Source organism: Acanthochromis polyacanthus, chromosome 23 (genome assembly GCF_021347895.1).
Source record: "Acanthochromis polyacanthus isolate Apoly-LR-REF ecotype Palm Island chromosome 23, KAUST_Apoly_ChrSc, whole genome shotgun sequence".
Taxonomy (NCBI): Eukaryota; Metazoa; Chordata; class Actinopteri; family Pomacentridae; genus Acanthochromis; species Acanthochromis polyacanthus.
This window is the reverse complement of record NC_067135.1, coordinates 11467598-11491415: the sequence shown is the minus strand read 5'-3', so window position 1 is coordinate 11491415 and position 23818 is coordinate 11467598. Positions and strand designations below refer to the sequence as shown.

The 23818-nt window shown below is 38.7% G+C and overlaps 1 protein-coding gene across 1 annotated transcript in view; it reads right to left on the bottom strand.

Annotated features, from left to right (window-relative positions):
* The window catches only part of LOC110956887 (phospholipid-transporting ATPase ABCA1-like), a 218153-nt gene that overhangs the window by 123216 nt on the left and 71119 nt on the right, over positions 1-23818 (bottom strand). Inside the window, exons 20-30 of the mRNA XM_022202644.2 lie at positions 23599-23730; positions 22802-22941; positions 22090-22227; positions 16922-17139; positions 13669-13744; positions 10525-10727; positions 9169-9217; positions 7977-8096; positions 7797-7829; positions 7197-7336; positions 566-693 (exon numbers count right to left, since the gene is read on the bottom strand). Of these exons, the coding sequence (XP_022058336.2) occupies positions 566-693; positions 7197-7336; positions 7797-7829; positions 7977-8096; positions 9169-9217; positions 10525-10727; positions 13669-13744; positions 16922-17139; positions 22090-22227; positions 22802-22941; positions 23599-23730 (1377 nt within the window). The remainder of the gene's footprint in view (positions 1-565; positions 694-7196; positions 7337-7796; positions 7830-7976; positions 8097-9168; positions 9218-10524; positions 10728-13668; positions 13745-16921; positions 17140-22089; positions 22228-22801; positions 22942-23598; positions 23731-23818) is intronic.

Below are 23818 nucleotides of genomic sequence, written 5' to 3'. Positions count from 1 at the left end.
TTTTCAGTTTTTTAGATAATCTGGTTCAGTCAAACTGTCACATTTTTAAACACGAAATGTGATTTCAATTACATATCACAATTTTAAGCCCAGATTCGGTTCATTTTGCAGACAAAACAAGTTCAAGAATCACTAAAATTTGTTTCTGTTGTGGCTCAAAAAAGTAACAATTTTGATGACAGTTTAAAAATGACAACTTTCAAAGCCATTGGCAGATTTTTGGGTTCAGAGAGTTCAAATAACATGTAAAATAAAGGGATTTTAATAAAATATTGCACTTTCAAGCTGGGATTCGGCTAATTTTTCCGCTAAAACTCCAAGTAACGCATGACAAATTCAAGGATCCCTGAAATTTGTTTCTGTTTTTACAGGTTATGGCTCTGAAAAGATCAAAATTGTGAAGATTTTTTTAAAAAGTATATCATTCATTTTGAACCTCATGGCAGATTTTGGGGTTAAAGTAACATCACATGTTAACATTCACATCTAAACGGAACACCATGAGCTGGGTTAAAACGCTATAATACATTCATTATATATATATTCTGTATGTTAATGCAGTTACCTATAAAAGGTGGTTTGAGGCAGATCGTACATCCACGGCTGCAGCTCCAGACTTGGATATTCAGTGAACGGCGGGACGATGAGGGAGAAGATCAGAGACAGGCACACAAAAACAGCAGGCAAGACCACCTAGGAGGACGGAGACAAATTTAAAGGCAAAATACCTCATTATAAACTGTCACTTCTCTGTTTAAGACATTTATCCTGCCACATCTGAAACTCCTCAGAAGCAAAATGATACAGAAAGAGATTTCAATAGAGTTAGGGAGGAGCAATCGGCAAAGAGCATGATTTATGGGATGCAGACCTGCACGAAAACAAACAAAGCAGAACTATCTTAATAGTTTTTACAGGGTGAATAATCCAGACACATATCTGTAGAAACAAGCAGCACTGATTGTAGAACCACTGCCATTTTAAAATACAGTCACACAGTTAGGAGGGATAGAATAGCAGCTGGCCTCCTTTAAAAGACGAAATATAAATGTGTTATGTTTTCATAAGATGCCTGTTTCCATTCAGCACTCAAACAGCCAATAACAGATTATTTCATCATTCAAATCTTGACCTTGACCCTTCTTACTGTTTTGTTATTTTATGTTGTTGTATGTAAGCTGCTGAACACTTGAATTGCCCTCGGGATTAACAAACTGTCTATCGCTTAAAAAAAGTGAAATGTTGAGTTGAAAAAGTGAAAAAGTCATTTTCTTTTTTTTTTTAACAGAATCTCATTAAAGCAAACAGCTAATGTTTCACACATTTGTAAGTAAGACAGGAAATATTGCAAGTTTAAGCTTCGATTTGGTTCATTTTCCTGACAAAATCTAAAATTACAGATTCCTAAAATGCAAAAACACAACTGTATGTATGAAATTTTATCTGTAGAAACAATTCGTATTCACTGTATAACCACTGTTATGTCACAGTGACAGCTATGAGGGATGAAATTACAGCTAGCCTCATTATGTGCTAAAAAATGTAAAACAACAATATACACAGCCTGCAGTTCAACCGAAAAGTGGCTGAATTTATGTCCAATGACTGCTGGTTGCAGCTGAGTTTACAGTTGAGCCGATGAAGGCAGAATTTTTAGTTTTTTACAGAATCTGGTTAAAGTAAACAGTATATCATTTGTTATTTTTTAAATTGGATGTGGAATAAAGCGATTTCAGTAAATTTTAGGCTTGGATTTGGTTCATTTTCCCGGCAAAAAACTTCTTGACTAAATCGTGGAGGCAAAAAAACAGCAGTATGGATGACACTTGAAATGTGCAAACAAAGTGGATTATTTCCTGACCACGGCTACGTTACAGTTCAGCCAATAATCTTTGTCATGTGACTGGTGGTTGCAGCTGAATCTTTTTTATCCTAACAGTTGAACCAATGAGTGCAGAATTTTCTTTTAATTTGTAATGAAATAGCCCAACTTTCAGCTTGCATTTGGTTAATTATTGGAGGCAAAATGCAGCAGTAGTGTGTTTAATCAGTCATTCATTTTATGACCATTGCTATGTTACAGTGATAGTTATGAGGAGTAACAGTACAGCTGGTCTCTTTTAAAACATAAAAAAAACGTCTTCATGATGCCTGTACGGGTGATACAGATGCATGTTTAACCACTCCAGCACTCAAACAGTCAGTGAGAGATTAATTTCGTTCCTCCCCGAGCCTCCTGACTGTCATTACGTGCTAAAAAATGCATAACGACAATAACAGGGGAGCAGTGAAATAATGTGTGTACATTAATCGGCTGCCCGCCAACATGTTTGGGCTCTTCTGCTGCTTTATGAGTTTGATTAAACACTTCCAACACTGCCACCATCATCTGGCCACTCACATATAATTAGTTTCTCGCCATTCACTTGTCTTTAGTGTTTGTTTTTTTTTAAACAGACGTTAAAAGCCCCTCCTCCACTCTCCCCAGTCCAATCCTCTTTTCTTCATCATGTAATTCTCTTTTCATTACATTGTTAGAGCTGACAAAAAGGTCAGCGGGGGGGGTGTGAAGATATCTTTACTGTTTAATCATTCACAGTTCGGGGCGCGCTCGGCGAGCAAAGGAGAGGTTTGCATACGTTTGATTAATTGCAGGCCGCGCAATTTGCCAAGGCCAATTCAAGATGCTGCAATTGAAAAACCCTGAATTTACTGCGCGGAGCTTTCGGCCGAGGAAATGTGCTCGGAGGGAAAGATAAAGACGGAAAAGAAAGGAACTATTCCTGTTCTGTTGCTCCCTCTTTCTCTGCAGTAATTGCAGGTGACAGCTGCTTCTTTTTCCATTGAGAGAAATCTGCAAAAAAATAAAGTCATTATGCTCACAAAGCTAAAGCGCCCCATGAACAATGCATGAGTTTATCGCATTCTGGAGTTTAGCGGGGATTTAAAGAAGAGGATGGGATTATGTGCAAAAAGAGGCGTGATTAAGATGTGTTTATATTTTCTTGCAAAGTCAAACGCCTCATTAGATTGAGGGTATTGTCTCAGCAATAATTTATCCAATTCCATTTGTTTATAACAGCTTTACTGCTGCACCTTGCCTTTAAGTGGATAACAGGATATTTGTACTGATGCTGGCCTTAATGGTGTTTAAAAACTCACAAGCAAGATACGGTGGTCCCTCGTCCATTGTGGGGGTTAGGTTACAGAACCAATAGGCGAAAGTAGCGACCTTATGTTTATTATATTATTTAGATATATTTTAAGGAGTTCAACATTTTCTGCAATCAAAGCATCTTCCTCTGGCTCTTGGGTTCAGTGCCAGAAGCTTTAGAAGGTGCAGAACATTTGATTGACATCGTAGGGATTGAAATAAATACATTTTTTTGGGAAAATTTCACTAAAACACAACACCGCAGAGCAACGATCTGACGACGATGTGAAATGGATAAGGAGAGATGCTGAACGCTGCTATACACGGGAGATGGAGTAAACTGCTGCTAAAAAAATGCTTATTTTACCACAAAAGTAATTCAAATAATAATACCTATATACCACAAAATCCTCGATACAAAATTAGATAAATGCATTTCAAAAATCCGCGTTAGAGTGAGACTGGGAAAAGTGAATCATTATATGGTGAGGGACCACAGTACAATGATTCTCCAAACACCGCAACCTTTCAACTCCCCCGCCACAACACAGATCCCCTATGAGCAACTTTTGTCCTCATGTTTTATTGTTATATTATGTGGATTGGTGTACTGTATTGGCAGTTCCAACACTGCAAAAAAAAAAAAAAATCTGCAAAAAATCTGTAAAAATACAGCTCGTCTCCATACTTGTCTCCTATTTGCTCTCTGTAAACACTGACTACAGTTCAGTCAGAAACTCCCTGAATTGTAGTCATGCTAATGCTAACCAATGCTAAGTCAACGCTGGCTTCACATTCGCACCAAAGAACGGCAAATTTTATGAATTTGGTTCGACAGATAATACACCTTATTAATGTGGAAATTATTAACAGTTTAGGGTCTTTTTTATGGTAAAGTACAAACATTTTCTGTTAATTATATTTACCATTTCTCAATACTAAGTGTACACATTCTTTTCTTTCAAATGACAGCACTCATCTGCAAAATAATCACTCTTTAGTCGATTTAAATGCAGACTACAGGTTTTTGATGTATATTGAGAATTTTGGCCGCTTTTTTCTTTAACTCAATATATAAATTTATATACTTGTTATGTTCTGAAATATTATCTGCTATTTAACAAAATTGGGGAAAATCTGTAAAATAGGTTGCTGAATATAGGATTCTATGGATCCCCTACGAGCATTTTTTAATTCTTTTTTTAAAATCTTTTGTAGACTTGTATTGTATTGGCAGTTTCCTACATTGTAAAGTGATATGTTTAAAAAACTGAAATACTGGAAGGTTGAAAAACTGTAAAAATAGTGAATATAACAGCAAATATCTGCAAAATAATAACATATTTAACTGATTTAAACAACGTAAACTGTGTTTACGACAGATGTTTGATGGATATTTGAAAGATATTTACAGTTCTGGCCTGTTTTTTCTTTAAGTCAGTGTGTGAATTTATACTTTTACACTGTGATGTTGCTAAAAATTATCTGTAATTTAAAAAAAATTGTTCAATCCCTAATAGAAATCATTTATCTTTCAGATTTTGGCACATATCAGATACCAACAACTCCCTGACATTGCTAAGTCTCGCCTGTCCCCTACTTCCAGCCCCATAAATCACTCCTTTTGTGTTTGGCGTCGTAATCTCTTTTATATTCCCGCTAACTGCTTGTATTCGAGGAGATTACCTCACAGCACAATCATATCTGCCGACAATGGGAGCTGTTGACACGAAGGCGATGGAGAAAAAAAAAGAGAAAAAAGAAACCTTTAGCCAAATGAATAAAGAGGAAGAGGTAGGAGGTGTGCCCTTGCAGACAATGTGCATCCTTGTACGTACACGTTGGCACACTTTATCCCTCCATCCTGCTCGGCGTCCTCGCTAAAGAGGGACGTTCCAGATTGACAGTGACTAATGAGGATTGGTGCTGCAGCAAATTACAAGAACCACCTCACAAAGGTTGTTTCTTTGGCTCACTATTCCTCCTTTATTTCCCCTTATGGAGCTCAGGGTGAGCTTTTGCGGCACAATGGCTGCTGTCATAACTGATACACGATATTTACATACACACACACACACACACACACACACTGTCAATAGGATTTAAACCACTTTTTAGAAGTTGAAGTGAAAAAAAAAATGTAAGTACCTAGAAAATTGCTACTTCCCAAAATTGGTTTTGACTCGTTTAAATTATGCCCGTTTATTGGCTTTGACTTCTGAAATTAAGTTTACGAGGAACAAAATAATATAGACACACACCTAATAAGCTAATAGCAGTCTGTCATCTCTGTAATTGTTAAGCGATCACATTTAATCCCGAGCTAATGAAAACGCATGATTAGCACGCAGCAAAATGAAGGAAAAACAAATCACGGGTGTCACTTTGCCGTTCTGCTGCCAATCACAGAGATCAGGTGAAACTGAGGGAAACAAAATACTTTTCATCGACTCTCTCTGAACACAGATGTATCAAGTCAAATTAGTTTGTATACAGCACCCTTAATACAACAATCATAGCGGCAACGTGTTTTGCAATAAAAGAGATGACGATTAGTGCTATGAAATAACATAAAAAGTTAAAAAACTAGAGTACAGATCCAATGATTTTTCATTTAAATACTAGAAGCTGAGGGCCTACAATTTGATCAATTATGGGAAATAATAATGCAATAATAGTTAACGTCCCAAAGTAATAAAAATGACAGAACTTAATCCAACTAATGTGGATTATTAAGGCTGAGACCCGACAGCATCTTTAACTGTTTTGAGCCCACAAAATATATAATATAAATCTAAACTTATGCAAGGATTTTTTTTAAATTATTAAATATTGTTCTGTTAATGACAAAAAATAAATAAAATAAAGCAAAATACAGCAAAAAATCAGGCCTTAAACATGGTGAAATACTTTAATGTTAAAAATCTAAAATTCTTTCAAATAATGGCACATATCTGTACAGTAACGATATTTTTACCTGATTTAAATACAGCAACAGTGTAATTTTACACATTGTGTGACAAATTTGGTAAAATATTTTTATAGAAGGGTATTTATTATTAAGCAGAAAATTAGTCCTCCCCCCACCATGTTTTACTTGATATTGTCTTTAATTTATTAAAAATGGGAAAACTGAGAAAATTCTGTGTCAGTATAATAATAATAATAATATTCTTGCTGAGTTAAATACAATAATTTATATAATTTTATGATCAAACACTGTTAAAAAAACTAAACATGTATTTTGTAAGTCTGTTTTTCTAGTTGATATCTGTAATTTAACAAAATAAAGGAGATCAGTAAAATGAATAGTTGAATACTAAACATGTAGAACTTTTAAATAATGGCAAATATCTGAATAACTAATATATTTTTGTTGATTTAAATAAAATAAAAGTACAGATTTCTGACGTAGACAATCCGTACAGCTAGCATGTAAATTCATTCTTATTTTTTTGGATTTTAATTGTCATTATCTGTAATTTAATGAAGCACCAAAAGTCATTGAAATAACATTAAATCAACAGTTGACAGTTATGACCTGCTTATAAAATGAAAAAAGACAAGAAAAAGAAAGAGAAAAAAGTGCTAGTGTGAGCCTGTAACATTTGTGGTGTCAGTTATTGACATTTCTTTGGTCCCAGAAAGTGACTGATTGAAACTAAAGACCAAAAAAATCTTCGTGCAGAGCAGCAATAAACTCTGACTTCTGTCCCGTGGGTGTCTTTAGGTGAAACATGCCACGGCAGAGGAGGATTATTACCCTACATGCAGCTCCCTGACATGCTGTTACATCATCCTGTTACCCACAGACTGCCTTCAGTGGCTTTTTCTCTTCCAACAACTTAAATTCTTCAACTATTGACTCCGTGGAGATGGATGACTTTTCCCCCCAGATTTTAAATTCGCCCACTCTATCATTTGTGCCATTAACCGATTTGGAGAGCCAACATGTATTTCACACAATCCTACCTTGATCCTCCCATGCAGCCCTACTAGCGTAACCCTTCAATCCATCAAGCTGACAGACGGAGGCCATTACCTGGGCAATGAGTCCCTTGCGGCTCCTTCGGGCGTGGTGGAAGCGCTTGATAAAAAGTGCCAGGAACTGCCTTCTGATCAGCTTCCACCCGGTGATGACCGTGGATCCCCTCCCGCTGAGGCTGCCGTTCTTCTTTAGGTCTGGAGTGGACATGAACCTGTGGTGTTATTCATCATCTATGCGCATGTGGAAGAGCTGCTGAGCTCGCTAATGGTCTGATCAAATCTAACTTAAAGCAGCACCAGCTCATTCCTCATTATTTTTTTGTGCATCTCATGAATTGACTCAGGAGGAAAAGAGCGACAAATAAAGGCTTTGTGGAGTCTTTGGTTTCTATCCTCCTATGAATACTGCGCTCATTATGATAATAAAGCAAATTCTGATTGAAAACCACTTTCCGTGATTTTTCTTTTTCCAGGAAGGTAAAATTGAAAAGGTGAAAAGCCAGGTGAGATAATGTATGTACTGGAAGAAAATTGACTTGAGCTCTTGTTTATTCGCTCTTTTCAAAAAGGCCACTGAGGTGAAACAGTCAAATTGAAGCCAAAGTTAATAAGTGAAGCACAAAAGCTTTTACAGGAAAAAAAAAACAGCACCTACCTCCCACTTTACTCGAGAACTTTTCCTTCGAATCTACACAAGAAGCAGAAAAAGAACTGAGCTTCTACAAGCATAAATATTAATGATCAGAGTATGTTCTGTATTGTTAATTAGATTTACAAGTGTTTAATTGAGTCTCCTTCATTAAAAAGTAATTAGGAGAAATCTGGAAGGACTTGCCAGTCATTCCATTGATTTGTTCAGTTTTGGTTCGGACGCTGGCGATGCTGCTGCTGCTGCTGCTTCTGCTTCTCCTCCTCTTGGATTCGCTTCTTTCTTTCACCAACAGCTCCTTTGTTGCTGTGGGAATACAAATAAGATATGTTGTTTTTGGCCTGACCCAATTTAGGGTTATAAATAACAATAAGAAGAGCTACCTGCCCCTGCAACACGCCATATTATTCCCTGTAAAAAACAAAAAAAAACAAAAAACAAACCCAGGTGCTTGAGGAAATCTGATTTTTGAGATTTAAGCTGAAGAGTGAAGCTGGTTTGGGGACAGATACAAACAAAAAAAAAAGGGGAGACTTATCCAATGCAGCTGATTAATGACAAATACAGGTCGTGACAGTTGGAAAACACAATAGGATTTCCACTGAGTGTTTACAACAAGTCGAGTGTTTCTGTGGAAAAACACAAACAAGAAAAATGGACTTTTACCTGTGAAATAACACAGTCACCTTTGGACAGACTGCTAGAAAAGTGACTCATATTGTCTTTTACATTAGTGGTATATTTGAGTTCAGACATTAAATAACACAAGTAATTTCAAACAGACATATTTTAACACTGAAACTGTAAAATCTGAGATTGTATTTGCTTGAGGGATTAAAACCAGCCTAATTCTTGCCTCACAGAAAGACAACACCAAGACTACACATCATCATCACTGTTGTTCACAATCTGAGGATGCAAACTGACAGAACCAGAACTGAACACGATCAGCGGAGAATCTGAAAGACTCTGAAACGAGCTCTGAGTGCTGCAAACTGGTTTGAAAAATGAGATTATGAAACATGAGAACACCAAAGTTGTTTCTGCATTTCACATCCAGAAGCTGCTTTGGAAAACAATGTACACACTAAAGGAATCCGGTCTAGAAGATGATCCTGGTATCGAATGTTGGGGGAGGGGGGGCTTTCCATTTACTATAGGGATAGTTTGATCCACCTTTTGAATTTTGAGGCTCTATAACTTTAAAAATATTCATTGTAAGAAGGCAAAATGTCATTAAATACACTAAGATTACTGTAGATTAAAAAAATGGGTGGGAGAAACTAAAGGATTTCAAGCAGTTATTTTGCAGATGTGTTGACTATATGGGTCTGCAGTGAGCTGTTCATTCCCATAATGTGCTTACATGATATCTTACATGATATCTCTGCATCCACTCCGCTGTCTTCTGCCACTTTCAGGAAAATCTGCAAAATGAACAAATCAGAAATGATTATCAATTATGTACGTCTCCCGACATGTTAGAAACTCACAAGCCGGATAAATGCTAAGTAATGATACTGCAGCTTGTTTCCCCCGCATTCAATAAACTCCAAATGTGCTCCGAGGTTGTGTGCAGATCTGCTGCAGATGCCAGTTATCGCTGTCGAGCTTCTGCTCACCAGGGTTGGTGGTGCATTCAAAGATCCTAACCTTCCCTTGAACACCTGCCAAGCGGCCTCTCGAAGAAAAGCGGCCTCCTTCACTTTATTTACTAATTCAAACCGCGTGTCGGATGGAATGAATCTCCGTATTTGTGAACATTTTCTGACATTTATTCCAAATCAGCAGCTCTGTTTCAACACTGACCTGTGTTAAAAAAAATAAGAAACACCGCTGGGAAAATAATGTCTGACAGCATCAAAAGCTCCACTATACAGGTAAAAAGAAAAAAGAGACTAAACGTTATTATACAAGTAATTTGCATGATACTTCCATTCTATCTGCTCCTGTTTATTAGCTCGGCAGAATAGAGAATCACTGCCCATTTCAACTGAAGTCTATCTGGACTTCAAAAGGAGACACGGATGGATGGAATAACCGCGTTGTGGTAGAATTTTCAAAATTCAAAAGGAATTATTCACACTGCCTGCAGGCCATGAGTGTCTAATGCATGTCTGAGTTACATGACAAGCATTAGCCAACAGTCACTCAGCTTTATTATCCAAGACGAGCCTCTGCTTGGCAAAAACACAGCGTGAGTCACTTGTTTAGTAGAAATAAGACTGTATGTGTGACGATAACAACACCACAAGGGCCAATTCTACTAGCGGCGCAACGCTTGTGAGGAAAATGTGTGCAATTTTCTGTATTATTCCTTTCTCTCTTCAAGATTTAAAGTCCTGCAACTGCAATTAAAATGGTGTTTTATGTCATTGCGATGAATTAACATTAAATCTATGACATAAACGTGATGCAAGCAGCAGAAATGTGGATTATCTGAGATTTTAATGGAGATTAAAGCCACTTCTGTAGGTGCTGCTTCATTCAGAATGCAGTGAAAATTATCTTGTTCTCGAATCGGGCACGACTTTAATCATCAACACGGGAAGAAATAGAAAAATCGATACTGGAATCTGAGGCAAATGATTGATTCTAGACTCCTGGGGTTTCAAATTGAAGCAAAGCAAAGTGATGTAAAGTGAATTTACAGCAAGAAGCAAAGAAAAGCAGCAGAAAGTATATGCTCCTCTGCTGGTGCACGGCAGCGCTGTCAATCCCACGCCGGCTTTACCTCCTCCAGCGTGGTGTCGGAGATGCCGTAGCTGGTCAGGCCGAGGTCATTCATGGCTCGGTCGAGATCTTGGAAGAGGCGGGCAAAGGTCCCGTCTCTGGCTCCACCGTAGGGCAGGATGTAGGTGATCTCCTGACCGATGCTCTCCAGGAAAACCGCCTCGGGGACGTGGTGACGCAGCAGTTCACCCAAGGCCGTCAAATCTGGCCAGATAAATCAAATTACTCGGAGGGTAGAACTCAAAAGGACACAAGTGGAAGACGTTGGAGGTGAATTCACGTTATTTAACACCCAAAAAAATGCAATATTTCAATGACAGAGCGCGATGACGTGACATTTAAAAACACTGTAACAGATCAGTGGACATAATTCCCCGGCCTCATCCATCCTGAAGCCAGGTCTTGGTGAGAATCAATCCAGACAGTGTTGCAGAACGCATCGCATCCATTATTGATCCAGAACCTCTCATACATAATTACTGCAGCTTAACAACCGCTGGCCTGATGCTTTATGAAGAAGTAAATGGATCTGTTTGACACATCAGACTGAATTATTTGTGAAAATAAGCCGGCTCACTATTAATAAAGAGAAACGCGCTGTCACTCGTGGAGGTGTGATTACTTTTATGGCGTTTTGGAGCTCGCATTAAGCGGGTTTGATTTATCGTCATTGCACCATCACCTGAGAGGCTTCTGCTCATCATGTCATGGATAAAAATGATCAAGACTCATCAACAAACAGCACAACATGATTTCCAGCTTCATTGCTACAATTTCTCACATTTTAAAAGTCTGGAAAAGTAGAAAAACTGAAGTTCAGGCAAAAATGATAACTTATGTGCGGACTGTAAGCAAGAAAAATGGTTCTTCGTGATATTTGGAGATTGAAGGATAGAATAGGAGTCAGATTTCTCAGTTTTTCTTTGACTGTATTTAAGAAACATTTACCTCAACATCACAAACCCACGAATATGTAAAAGACAGCTACAGGGAAAAGAAAATCAAACCGTATGGAAAGAAGCACTCCAAGCAGAGAGAACATAAAACCTGCAAAAAGACCTTAAACCTGCAATAACTGATCCAAAACAGCGAGTTTGCCAGCAGGACGGCTAAGCATGGAATGGAGCAGTCGGGAGCTGTAGACTCAGGTGATAATTCTCTTTAAGTACATCACTATGAGCTTTAACGTGTTTAACATCGGCACACTGCGATCTGAAACCTCGCTATAATTAAAATACTGATTACAGCCCTGCAGGACAAAAATCCTTTTTAATTTCGTTTCTAGAAAATTTTGCATTTAATTTGGGGAACCTGCTCTGCTGCTGTTTAATAAGAGAATGAACGATTTGGCTCCTTGTGAACATCACAAATGGATGGGTGGATGTGAAATAAATCAAGTACAAATGTGGTTTAACTCACTAGGCCTACAAAAAAAGATACAACAGGGGTTAAAGTCATCGTTCATTTGCTAGCAGTTTATCATTAGATATTATCACCAAAATACACTTGAACAACACACAAAGACCTCTTCATTTTCTACTGAATTATACCATCTCAAATCATCAAATACCTACTTGATCTTCTCCGATTTACCTGAAATGTGATATTGGACGAGAAGATTAAAATCGTCAAGAAATGTCCCATCTTTGAGCTTAGTAACAACATACTTGATGATGCCGAAGTCAACTAGTGATATTTTTTAACTAAATGTAGCTGCATGTCACAATGATGCAAAACAAAATATTGAATACTTTCACTTGTTGTCATAGTTACAGTGACGCCATGCCCTTATCTCACAATGATACAGAAATCTTTAACAAATCCGTGAATCCAGACTATAAGCTGCATCACTGTCAAAATCTAAACAGGTGGTCCTTTTGTCATCGCTGACCTTCCCTGAAAATTTTATCCAAATCCGTTAGTCCATTTTTGAGTAATGCTACGCACAAACAGACTGACAGACAAACGCATGCCGATTGTCACATAACTCAGACGTGTTCTTTGGCGGAGTAAGAAATATGTTTTAATTGAATTTTGATAACTGAAGCTATCCCAGAAAAATGAAAATATTGGTAGATTGTCCAAGCGAAACAATGTTCTGGAGTTTCGCTTTTATCAGTACTATGAGCATATCCGTCATCCCAGCAGCTGCATGGAGTCTGAGGACTTGTTCAGGATGAACAGATTGATCGGTCCCAAATGTTTCTACTATATGCTGGAATGAAATGAATGACGGTGACTAAAGCCACATTATACGCCAGTATTCAAAAGTTGTTTTCTTAGTTAGATTTAAAGAAACATCTCAAAAAAAACCTGAACTCTTAGATATAAACATTTTAGGTTTTGTGGGCCTACTTGTCAATCAGTTTTGAATGTTCAACAAAAATAACTCATTTTTCTGAAGTATTTCACAATAAAATATTCTGTACATTTTGTTTTGTTTTATTGTAACTTTAACTACATATGTCTCAGATAATCTCACTGGTTGACTTCTACATTATCAATATTTTTGTTTTAAGATGGAATTTTCATGACAGAATTTTTGTCCTTATTTCATCTAACCCATTACCAGAGATTATTTGACCTACTTGTCCAATATTACAGATTCTGAATCAATGGCATGGTTACAGATACCAGTGAAAATTTCAGGCTTTCATCTTCAATAGTTCCTGAGATATTGTTCATAACATTTTAAACATCCATAGTTTATGATAAAGAAAATAAGTTTCAACCAAATCAGAGATGGCCAAACAAAAGGAACCTGATGACTCAAGATGGAATAACTGTATTGTTAAAAATTCCCATGTGCAGCTACCTCTTTATTGGGACATTAAAGTGCACCCGGCCAGTAAGTAGAAGATTTGAAAAGCATCTCAAGGCAGCAGTTACTTTAGTTCTAATGTTGTGTTGGTCGTTTATATAAATGGATTTTCGGAACACTTGGATAACGCTACTTTGATAGGTTTAATGTTTAATATTTGCCTGTTTTGGGGCCATTTCCACACAGTTCTGAAGAAACGTGACACTACCAATTGCTTGTTGTTCTAATGTACATCTTAGAAACTGTAAGAAACCTCCACATATCACTGGTTTACATGACGCTAATCAAAAACATGACTGACAGTAACAAAGATGAAGTTTGTACCTGAGGGATCAGAGTTGCTCCAGGTTTGGCTGCTGATTCCTTCATCAAGGCTGCTGTTGGAAGGACAGTCTCTCTCCTGTTAATCAGAATTGGATTAGAAAGGCTTTACCAGGCCTTACCACTTAGAATGACGAACAGCGCCTCCTTGACAACTCCTGTCTTAGATTAATAAAATAACCAGCATCCACAAGTTTCTATTTAATCGCTCTAAATAAAGCTGCACGCACGTGTCAACAAGCAACGCCGTGACGGAACACGGAGTCGTAATCTTATCAGTCCGAGGCGATACACAGAAATGAAGATAACATTTTAATTTCGACAAAAGGTTGAACGAGCCTCGCTACATTATTTTAAGAACTTTATGACATTTATTAAATGGAGCTTAATCACAATGAAATGAGATCAGGGCAATCTAACTTTGTCCAGGTCTGTTTCCCCGTTATATCGGCTGTGTAATTGCAAACTCTTCCAATTAATTACAGAAGTGTCATGCAGGGAAAAAAAAAAAAGAGGGGCTTCAGCTCTACCTTGCCGGTAAAGGTGTTTATTTATTTATTTCAAACAAATGACTCGGCTCACCTCAAAGAGCCTGCAGACAAATGGTAATCGCTCTCGCCCTGCTGGCATCAGTGCATCTTGTTCATTTGCTCTAATTGATTAAAACTAAGTGTGCGAGGCACCATTGGCGAGCAAAAGCGAGAATCACCCACCCCCCACCCTCTCCCCGGTGACAATTAGTATCATCCAGCACGTAGGCGTTTGCCAATTCTCATGCTGGGAGAGACTAAACACAGATCATTATGGGGTGGGGGTGGGGGGATGGGGGTGGGGGTGGCAGCAGAGAAAGAGGAAAGTCAGAGGGAGCAATGTTCAATAATAGACCAGAGAGAGGTTGTGTCAAAGGGGCCTGCAGCTGAAGATGTGTGTTTGATATATGAAGCCGAAAAGAGAGGCCCCCCTTCCAATTACAGCAGGTTTATATGAAGCTCTTTTAATAGGGACGGAGAAGGGAAGGGTAATTGTGTGGTCAGGCCGGGTCCCACTCAGCAAATTTGTGTTCATCTGAAGATAATGAGACCATACATTTATCTGTCGACTGCCACATGAGAAGCCGAAACATCCTTCACACACCAAAAATCTTTTTTCTTTTTTTTTTGGCAATTTGGTGACAGACATTACCATTTTATCATTGTTTGTAAACTCTTTTCATGTGGAAGAATGAGTGAAATGTCTCAAATGTTGGAGTTTGACCAACTAATATATGTAAAACAGCGATGCAAGATGATTGCCGGGCACAGTCGCCATAGCAACACAGTCAGATCATGGTAAAAGCATGGCTGTAAACACTGATAGCAGGTTGTACATCACCTGACCAAAGATTAAGTGGAAGTGACACACGAGTAAGATGAGCAGTTTGCTATACTTAATTTTTGTTTGACATAAAAAAACAGAAAAACAACACTGTAGCCATGTTCATTGTTATTTCTCATCAATGGACTCTCCGAACGTCTCACCTGAAACAAGAATCACTTTGAAAAAGAAAAATATATCAAACATTCTGTGGCAAAACTTGCTTTTTGCAGCTTTTTGCATCACCACAAAGGCATGAAAACATAAATTTTTGGGTTGTTTATATGAACCTTGAAAGACTTCGGTGTGAAATAGTTGCTAAAAAATGATCTCACATCCCAACTGGTCCATTATGATTGGCTGTCAGGCACAAATGCTTTCCAAAATCTAAAATCCCTCTGAACTTTTACGTGAGTTTGTCTGACAATTATCCGTAACAATTCGGGTCAAAATTTCAGACAAGTTGACGTCTATCAGATTTTTATTCAAGAGTTATATAAATTCTTTGAAGATTGAGGTCTGCAAGGCTCATTTAAAATGTAGCAAAGGAAGAGAATAAAAGATGTTGGCGCATAGATAAGAAACTTGGGTAACAATAAAATATTAAAAGTCAAAGTGAATGAAAGAATAAAAATAATAATTAGAGCACTTTAAGTTTTAAAAACAAATGAATCAACTGATAAAGGAACTACAAATAAAAGAAGATGAAATTGGAAACTTGAATGCCCTCAGGACAGAAATGAGTGCAGCTTTTGATTGATCTGCAGGTTATCCCAGGATGCTCCAAGTAGATTTTTCAGCCTCAGTAAAAACATCATTTGAGTCTGTTCAGTAAGATCCCATATTAAAAGACAGTCTTGAAGTAATCTAAGGAGTTTTTAAAAAACAAGAAAAGCCTCATAATTACCTGCTATAAGAATTTTTAGTTTGAGGTAAACACGCAAAATGTATTTTTTTGAATTATCACAGTGCTCCCGAGTGGTAAAATGACCCCCCACCCAAAAAATCCAGTTGCTAACTTCTGTAAAGGTTTGTCTGAAGATTAGCTGTGACCGTTTTGGTGAAGATTGCTCAAAATTTGTAGCCTGAGAAATTTTTTTAGACCTTTCGATTAAATCCAATATGGCGATGGCATTAATTTGGTTTCCATAGCAACTTGACACATCTCAACCTTTGGACCTCCTTTAGTTGTACCTGGCATATGAATTATTGGTTTGGCAATTCATCAGTAATTTGGCAAAATGCATTTCTCATTTGTCACAGCACCTTCTCGGGGTCAAATTTTGTATTTTTTTTTTTTGCTTCTTCAAAATTTTGATTGGCTGTGATGGATAAACACTTTGCTTCTGAAAGTCTATTCAATAGCTTTTGTGAGTCTTGTACTGAAAGAGATTTATGACCATTTTAGTGAGGATTGGGAAAAATGCGTGGCCTGAGAAAAATGTGTTGACTTCAACTTATTTGAAAGACCAAAATGGTAGAAAAAACAAGATGGCAGAAAAAGATGTTATAAAGTGCTTTGACAGCTTGATGCAAGAAATCCAATGGTACCTCACTGAAGACTATGTACATTGGTGGTGCGAGAGTGGTCATCATGAAACTTGGTGAGAAGAATTGGGAAATTCGACCATTTCAAAACTGTTTATCATAGCGTTCTAGGGGTTGCCATAGACTAGAATAGAATAGAAGAATAGTAAGTATAAGAAATGACGTGCAACCCGAGATCTCATATCATTGGTGAAAGTGTAGAAAAGTAAGTCAATTTGTGTCTAATGTGAAAACAAACCAAGATTTGATGCGACAAGAAGCAGCTATGAATCAGCCCGTTGCTAAAAAGAGCACAAATGCTGAAGATGTTAAGGGTTCAAAAGCTAACCAGTAGCAAGCAACCGCATTAGCTTACCCGTCGCCCCTTTTTGGCCTGAATCATGCCGCTACGCTGGGCTGCCATCTTTTCAGTTCCATCTCTGACCAGAGTGAGGTAGTAGCCGCTGCCGAAACATTTCTTCAGGAAGAGCGAGGAGCCACAGCATCGCATCTTTCCGTGGGAGATGATGGCAATTCGATCGCCCAAGATGTCGGCTTCGTCCATGTGGTGCGTGGACAGAATAATGGTTCGACCTGAGGAAGAACGAGATTGAGTTGATGCTACCTGAATGAGCAAAATGAGTGTGTAAAGTTGCGGGTATGTTTGTGTGTAAGCGACTGATGTGAAGACTAAGACACTGAATTGCAAATATGTTGAAAAAAAAACAGCGTTTCTAAAGCATCTTTGTATCTGCGTGCGTTGTTTGTTTTAACAACTGCCGTTATTAAAAGGAAGCCACACTAGAAAAGACGCCACAGATCAAAACTGTTCAAATCAAGCCAATATCACAATCTGTCTCTGCATGGTAGTCACTTATCTCCTTAGTGCCGACTCCGCTGTGTTTTTTACTCCTGCTTATCCGCATGGCAACAAAGCAAACTCCAGTAGAGAGCGTGGGTGTGAATCTGGGACAAAATTAAAATGATGATAAAGGCCACCCTAAGCCTACTTTCCAGCGTTTCTATGAGACCACGTTTTTCATTCCAGCTCTTGCTTTTGTTCCGCGAGTCCTTTGATTCGAGAGGCTTCAAACTGAACACAATTGCAATGACAACTACAGCATGCATTGTGAGGTTATTCACAGGTGTTCTAATCCTTTCATATCATGCTGTATCAGATAACACGTATTAATTATCACATACCCCAGAAATCAGGGGGAAAAAAGAGGCTCGATCTGTAATGAAGTCACAGCGTGGTCATGTCTCTGCAGTCGACATGAAAGCAGAATCACAGAGTAACTGGATAACTTTTGATCTTGTAATGTTTTAAGGGAGAAAACATTTAACCTGATGCCTATATTAATATGAAAGAAATTTACTTAGAAGACAGTTTCTTTGAAAAGACTGTGCCATGTAGAGTTTATTATTGTTTTTTCAATTATAAAGGCTAAAAGAGTCATTAAAAAGTAATTATTGATGGGCGATTAGCCATGCTAATGGTGTGGTCATATGGGCGGAAAGAGAGAAAAAATAATTCCAGGCTCAAATATTTCCACAACTACAGAACTGATTGCTATGTGACTTGGCAAATACATTCATTGTGGTCAGAAAAGGGACGCTAATTGTTTTACCTTCCGATTTTTCTTGAAGTACCTACAGTTTTCCAGTGGACTGCAAATGTCCTAGCTGGTCCCAACTTGTTTTAGAAACATGTGCTCTGTCTGGAGGTCATTAAGCCTCGCATAAGTCTTTTCCTGGTGCCCATTGTTAACTAAACCCTTACAATGCTCAGAGTACAGGTATGAATCTGCCATTTTGCACTTATTTCAGTTGGTTTTCTCCTTAGATTCCACCATCTTCATGCTATCATTTTCAATATCCACTAGTAGTTGCCACAGGAAACTACAACAGCGTCTGGGCTAGCAACCTACAAATTAAACTAAAAATTTTAAGTTGTACAGAATTTTTGGATGATGCAGTGAGGCAGCGTTGCTAGTTTTGTTTGGTGGCTGATTCACTTTAATGACAGTGCTAGCCTCTCTGCAGGCAAATGTTCCGCCAAAGCATTTCCACTATTTTGAGGCAACACCGAAGTTGTTTTCACTTGATATTAACAATGCAGCTTTTTATTTTCTTTTGGAGCTCGGGGAGTGTCAGTACACCTTACTCTCTCCACATTACATTTCAGGAAATGTCCTACTGAAACTTTAAGATGAGGTTTGTGACCAATTGCATAACATCTTGGATGCAGAAATGTACCTTCTTCTTAATACAATGTGGAGCTATTCAGTAGTCAAACATATATTCAATTGATTTTACTAACTTTAAAGCATGTATTATGTAGGAACATGGTATCGAATTAAAAGTTGGCATCAGCACTTGTTAAATATTAAATATCTCCTGTCACCTTAGATGCAAAATAATCTAATCGGAACATCGCTGTCTATTAGATAACACAACATTTTGCTCATACATTTGGAGTTTTCACCCTTTCTTCACCAAATTTGCAGGTGTTTATTGCCAAAGGTCGGGTGCTGTGCTGGCCATTTTTACACTGTGCTAGGAAAATCTGTATCCTGGCAGGTCACATTATCCCCCAGACAAGGACACACTCAGAGGTCATTAACTGCACTCCAATGTACTCATTTTGCTTGCCCAACTATTTCCGCTTTCCTCCCCTTCCCTGAAAGTACACACTCACACTTTTTGTGCCCTGCCACCAGCTGAGCTGCTAAATCCATCCCTTCTCAGTTAAGTATTGCTGCCTTATGCTATGCCAAGCAAGTCTGGAGCTCTCTCTATACAAACTCCAACAAAATGCCCAAGTTGAATGAATGCCCACAACCCAGTCAATTTAGCATATGGGGGGGGGAAAGCTATGCTTATGAAGGGGGAGGGCGGGGGAGATTGCTGGAGGTTTATTTTCAACAGCGCCAGCTCATTTTGTATGGGATGCTCAAACTTACAGATGATTTTCCTGGGGATTTGGTGTGGTTTACAAGTGGGGGAAAAAAAATAAATCAAAAAGCACTGCATCATCTGTGAGTTGGGAGAAAAATAAATGTGTTTGGACTGCAGATGGCCCACAAAGGTATTCTGATTTATAGTGTGTTGTGGTGCATTACAGCACAAAGTGATATATCAAATGGAGTTGGGTGTGTTCGGGTAAATTGCTAGTACTGCGTACAGCAAAGTGAGGCTGGAAATCTGGGTTCTGTTATTTAGCTTCCTTCCCTCTAAATCAAGTTGATAGAAATGGATTTTAGAGTGGTGGAGAAAGCTCAGACAGATATTATGAGCGTCGGCTAGAAGATGAATTATTGGGCAAAACTGTATTAACTGTTGTTTGTGGCGATCAATTCGGATCAATAAACTTTTACATTAACATTTACAGCCTGTCCACTGAGTTGTAATAACCAGATGTCCCTGTGTTCACTGTGAGAGCCGAACAGAATGGTTTAAAATGAAACCAGTCTGTTTATCGGCACAATTGAAAGTCAGACGGTGTGATTACTGCGAAGAGTCTGCTGGAGGTTAAATAGGCTGAAAGTGAAAATGTGTATTTGTAACACAAAAAAAATCTTCAGTGTTTGGTTCCTGTGCCATGAAAACAACGCCTGAAAAAGAAACAGTGACGCAGTTTTATGCCATCTGTGTTGCAACATTAGCCTCAACCCTACATTAATTTGTATTCCTGGGGAGAAAAAAATACTTAATGTATAGTGCGCACACACACACACACACACACACACACACACAAATAAAGCTGCCACTGCATTCAGCATCAACAACAAATGAGACCACTGGAAACATCCACCTTGAATTTTGTCTGTAAATTTGCTTTCAAAGTAAGAGAGTCGATTATTCTGCTTATTTCCTGTTTTGATTTTTGATTTTAAATACATCACCTGCCGTCAAATGACAGATTTAATCTTTGCCTAAACGCAGTAATAGTGTTGTCAGTGGGATTTAAGATACACTATTACATATTACTATGATCATATACTGTTTATGGCATTAACATTAGAAAGGCACGGGATAATTTCAATCAACTGCAACAACTAATTGAATCCTGAACTTGAAGGGCGTTCAGGTTTTAATTTCCAGCGGTGGCTACATGCTGACACAAGATGTTAAAATGAGAAATTCAGCAAGAAGAGGAGCAGGAATCCTTGGATATAACAGTTTTCATCCGCTGTGTATTTGTTCGGCTGTCTATCATGTGCGTCTGGGTAAAGAAACATTAATATTTATGTGGTAATAAAGCGCTATTGAAGGAAACATGAAAGAAGAGAACTGAAGCTTTTCAGGGCCCCAGAAAAGGCTTATCAGTTGCAATCAATAAATCAAAATGATGCAAAGCGCAGCATAAACACACAAGGCTGAGGGAATCGAGCACAAAGTATTAAATCCATTATATTATCCTCAAGGCTCATTTTATAACATAATGAGAGGGGTAATTTCATCAACTTCCAGTAATGGATAATAATTAAAAATGCATAATTTGCTAATTTTTACAGTAAATCTTCACCTTCCAAGGTAGTTTTCTAATGAAATATGGCAAAGGAGGTATTAAAAAGCAACATTTTCACCCCAACATGTCAACGTTTCAGCATTCTGATGAACATTCTCCACTTATTACAAAATACATCAGGCACATTCACCGTAAATATGCACTGAGGGTTAGATTTCAGCGAAACAAAAGCATGTACGCTGTGTTTTAAGGCAGAGTTTGAACTGCAACCAACCAAATAAGCCCCCACTGAATCTAATCAAAACAACACCCACTTGGGGCGACGTGGTCAACCTGTCTGCCTGGAAAACCTGCACACTTAATTAGCTATGAAGAACCAGAGTATTAAGTCCAATTTCAGCCCTCAGCTTTTTCACACAAACAGACTGCCTGCAGCTTTCTTTTTTTTTCCTGCTTAATGACAAACCTTAGCAACACTGTGGTGCAAATAAGAGCAGAGAGGCACAAAACATGAGTCATTCAGGCAGCCAGAATGTGGGGGTTGTCATTATAACGGAGTTATCTCCGGCTCCCAATTGGAGTGAAAGGACTTGATTAGAGAAAGAGAGAAGCTAATGACACAGTGAGGGCGGGATGTCACTCAATGCACATTAAACATTTAGACATGTGTTGAGAGACTGTGTTATTATAATGTCCATGTCCTGCTTACAGCTACAAAGTATATAAAGACAGAGCGTGACAAGCCGACTGATTTGGCAGACAATTAGGGACTCTGTTAAATACCGGCGTCAATTAAAGCTTCTTGGATTTACTTGTCTTCACTTCCGTTTCAATCTGCTTAAACACAATTCACAGATTCTCTCTAGCACGAGAGTCGAGTCTGACCGGTTCATTACCTCACCGGTCTCCTATTGGACTCGTCTGTCAGTTAAAAGTTTACCTTCAGCCGTGGCTCAGTTTTGGAAAAGTTTCCAAAAGAGATCAAACATGCGCTCTGAGTTTTCCAGTCAATTCGACAAATGGCTTCAAAGCCTTGAGTGGAGCCTTGGTTCTTACCACTGATCCCATACCTTGTTTGTACTTTAACAACAGTTCCCAGATCCCCCTGCGGGCGTAGGGATCCACTCCTGCTGTAGGTTCATCTAAGATGACGATTTTGGAGCCGCCAACAAACGCTATGGCCACGGACAGCTTCCTCTGCATCCCACCTGAAAGACAGAGCAGGATTATGTAATATCAAACTGCAGCTGATATCTTTGTCTTGGGCAAAATGCTCCACAACCATCCGTCAACATTAGGTGTCAGGAGTAAAATGGACAGACTATTGGGGCGCGATTATGGAATAAATATGTCGAGATGTACCTTTCCATGTTTTATTGTCTTTTGCATGGCACAAAGTGATTGATTGCAGGGGAGCAGATCGTCCTGCCCAGCATAATTCCAGCCGTCGCTCTCTTAGCGAGCTCTTCAAAATGCATCCGATGTAGTGCTAATGTAGTGGAAATGTCAGCATAGATCAACCTTGAAAGTCATATCTCAGTGATTTTGCTCACAAGCAATCCGTGACTGGGGACGATTTATCAAGTAGGAGTTGCTTGTTGCCCCCCCACCAGACAATGAATTACAACCTGTGACACTCAGGTAGAGCTAATGTGAAACCGCCTCGTGCACTGCAGAGGGAAGAAAAGGATAATCGACGCATGATATGCCTGCGCAGGGGGAATTGAGGAATAAAATTTACATCTCGGCGTGATGTCAATCAGACCAAATACGTCAACGCACCTGACAGGTTCTTAGCGAGATCCTTGCGCTTGTGCGGCAAACCGACGTCCTCAATCATCTGGTCCATCTCCATTTTAACCTCATCGCGGCTGCGTCCTTTCAGCCGGGCGTAGAAGTAAATGTGCTCCTCCACCGTCAGCCTGCAAAGGTTGGAAATGACACCGTGACTCCTGTTTGACTGACACGTGAGGGCACCACCTGCCACTTAATCAGGCCCAAACATCCAAAAAGTGTCACGCTAATGCATTTTGCAAGACCACCCGGTGACGCTCTAATTAAACTTTGGTGAACTAAAGTAAAGTCTTGAATTCTATCTTGACGAGAACATATTATGTCACAATGCCCGCCTTTATTTTGGCATGAATATTTTAACCTTACCTAATACAGATGCTTTCACCGCTTGGAATTAAAATTAATGAAAGTAATTTCGGCCGTAATTATGATGTAAGGCTTGTGCCGGGGTTTCAGGTAATCAGTTTGTGGTGGGAGAGAAGTAAAGGGTGAAACAAAAAAAAATAGGATAATGGTGGGGAATGATGATAGGAGAAATTTAGCTGATGGAGTGAACAAAGGTCATTTCATTTTTAAAACGAAAAAGAGAGACGGGATAATGGTGTGTTGATGGGAAACACAAGCCAAGACTGAGCTTTCATTATGTATATGATTAAATTGCAGCGTAATGATGCTTTTTTACCCCCCCCCACCTCTCTTTCTTCTTCTTCTTTATAATGTAGCTGAAACAAAACATGATTATACTAATGGGCAGCTGAGGACGTGAATCGGCTAAATTCACTCACTCATTGAACAAGACGTTGTGCTGCGGACACATTCCCAAATATTTCCTGATCCTGTCCATGTCGGTGCAGATGTCGTATCCGTTGATGAAGGCTGTTCCTGACGTCGGAGGGAAAAGTCCAGTCAGAATGGACCTACAGAGAGGGGAAAAAGAGGAAAACGGCTCAATAAGTGCAGATAACCATCGTGTAGCTTTTCCTAGATGTATTTATGGAGCACACA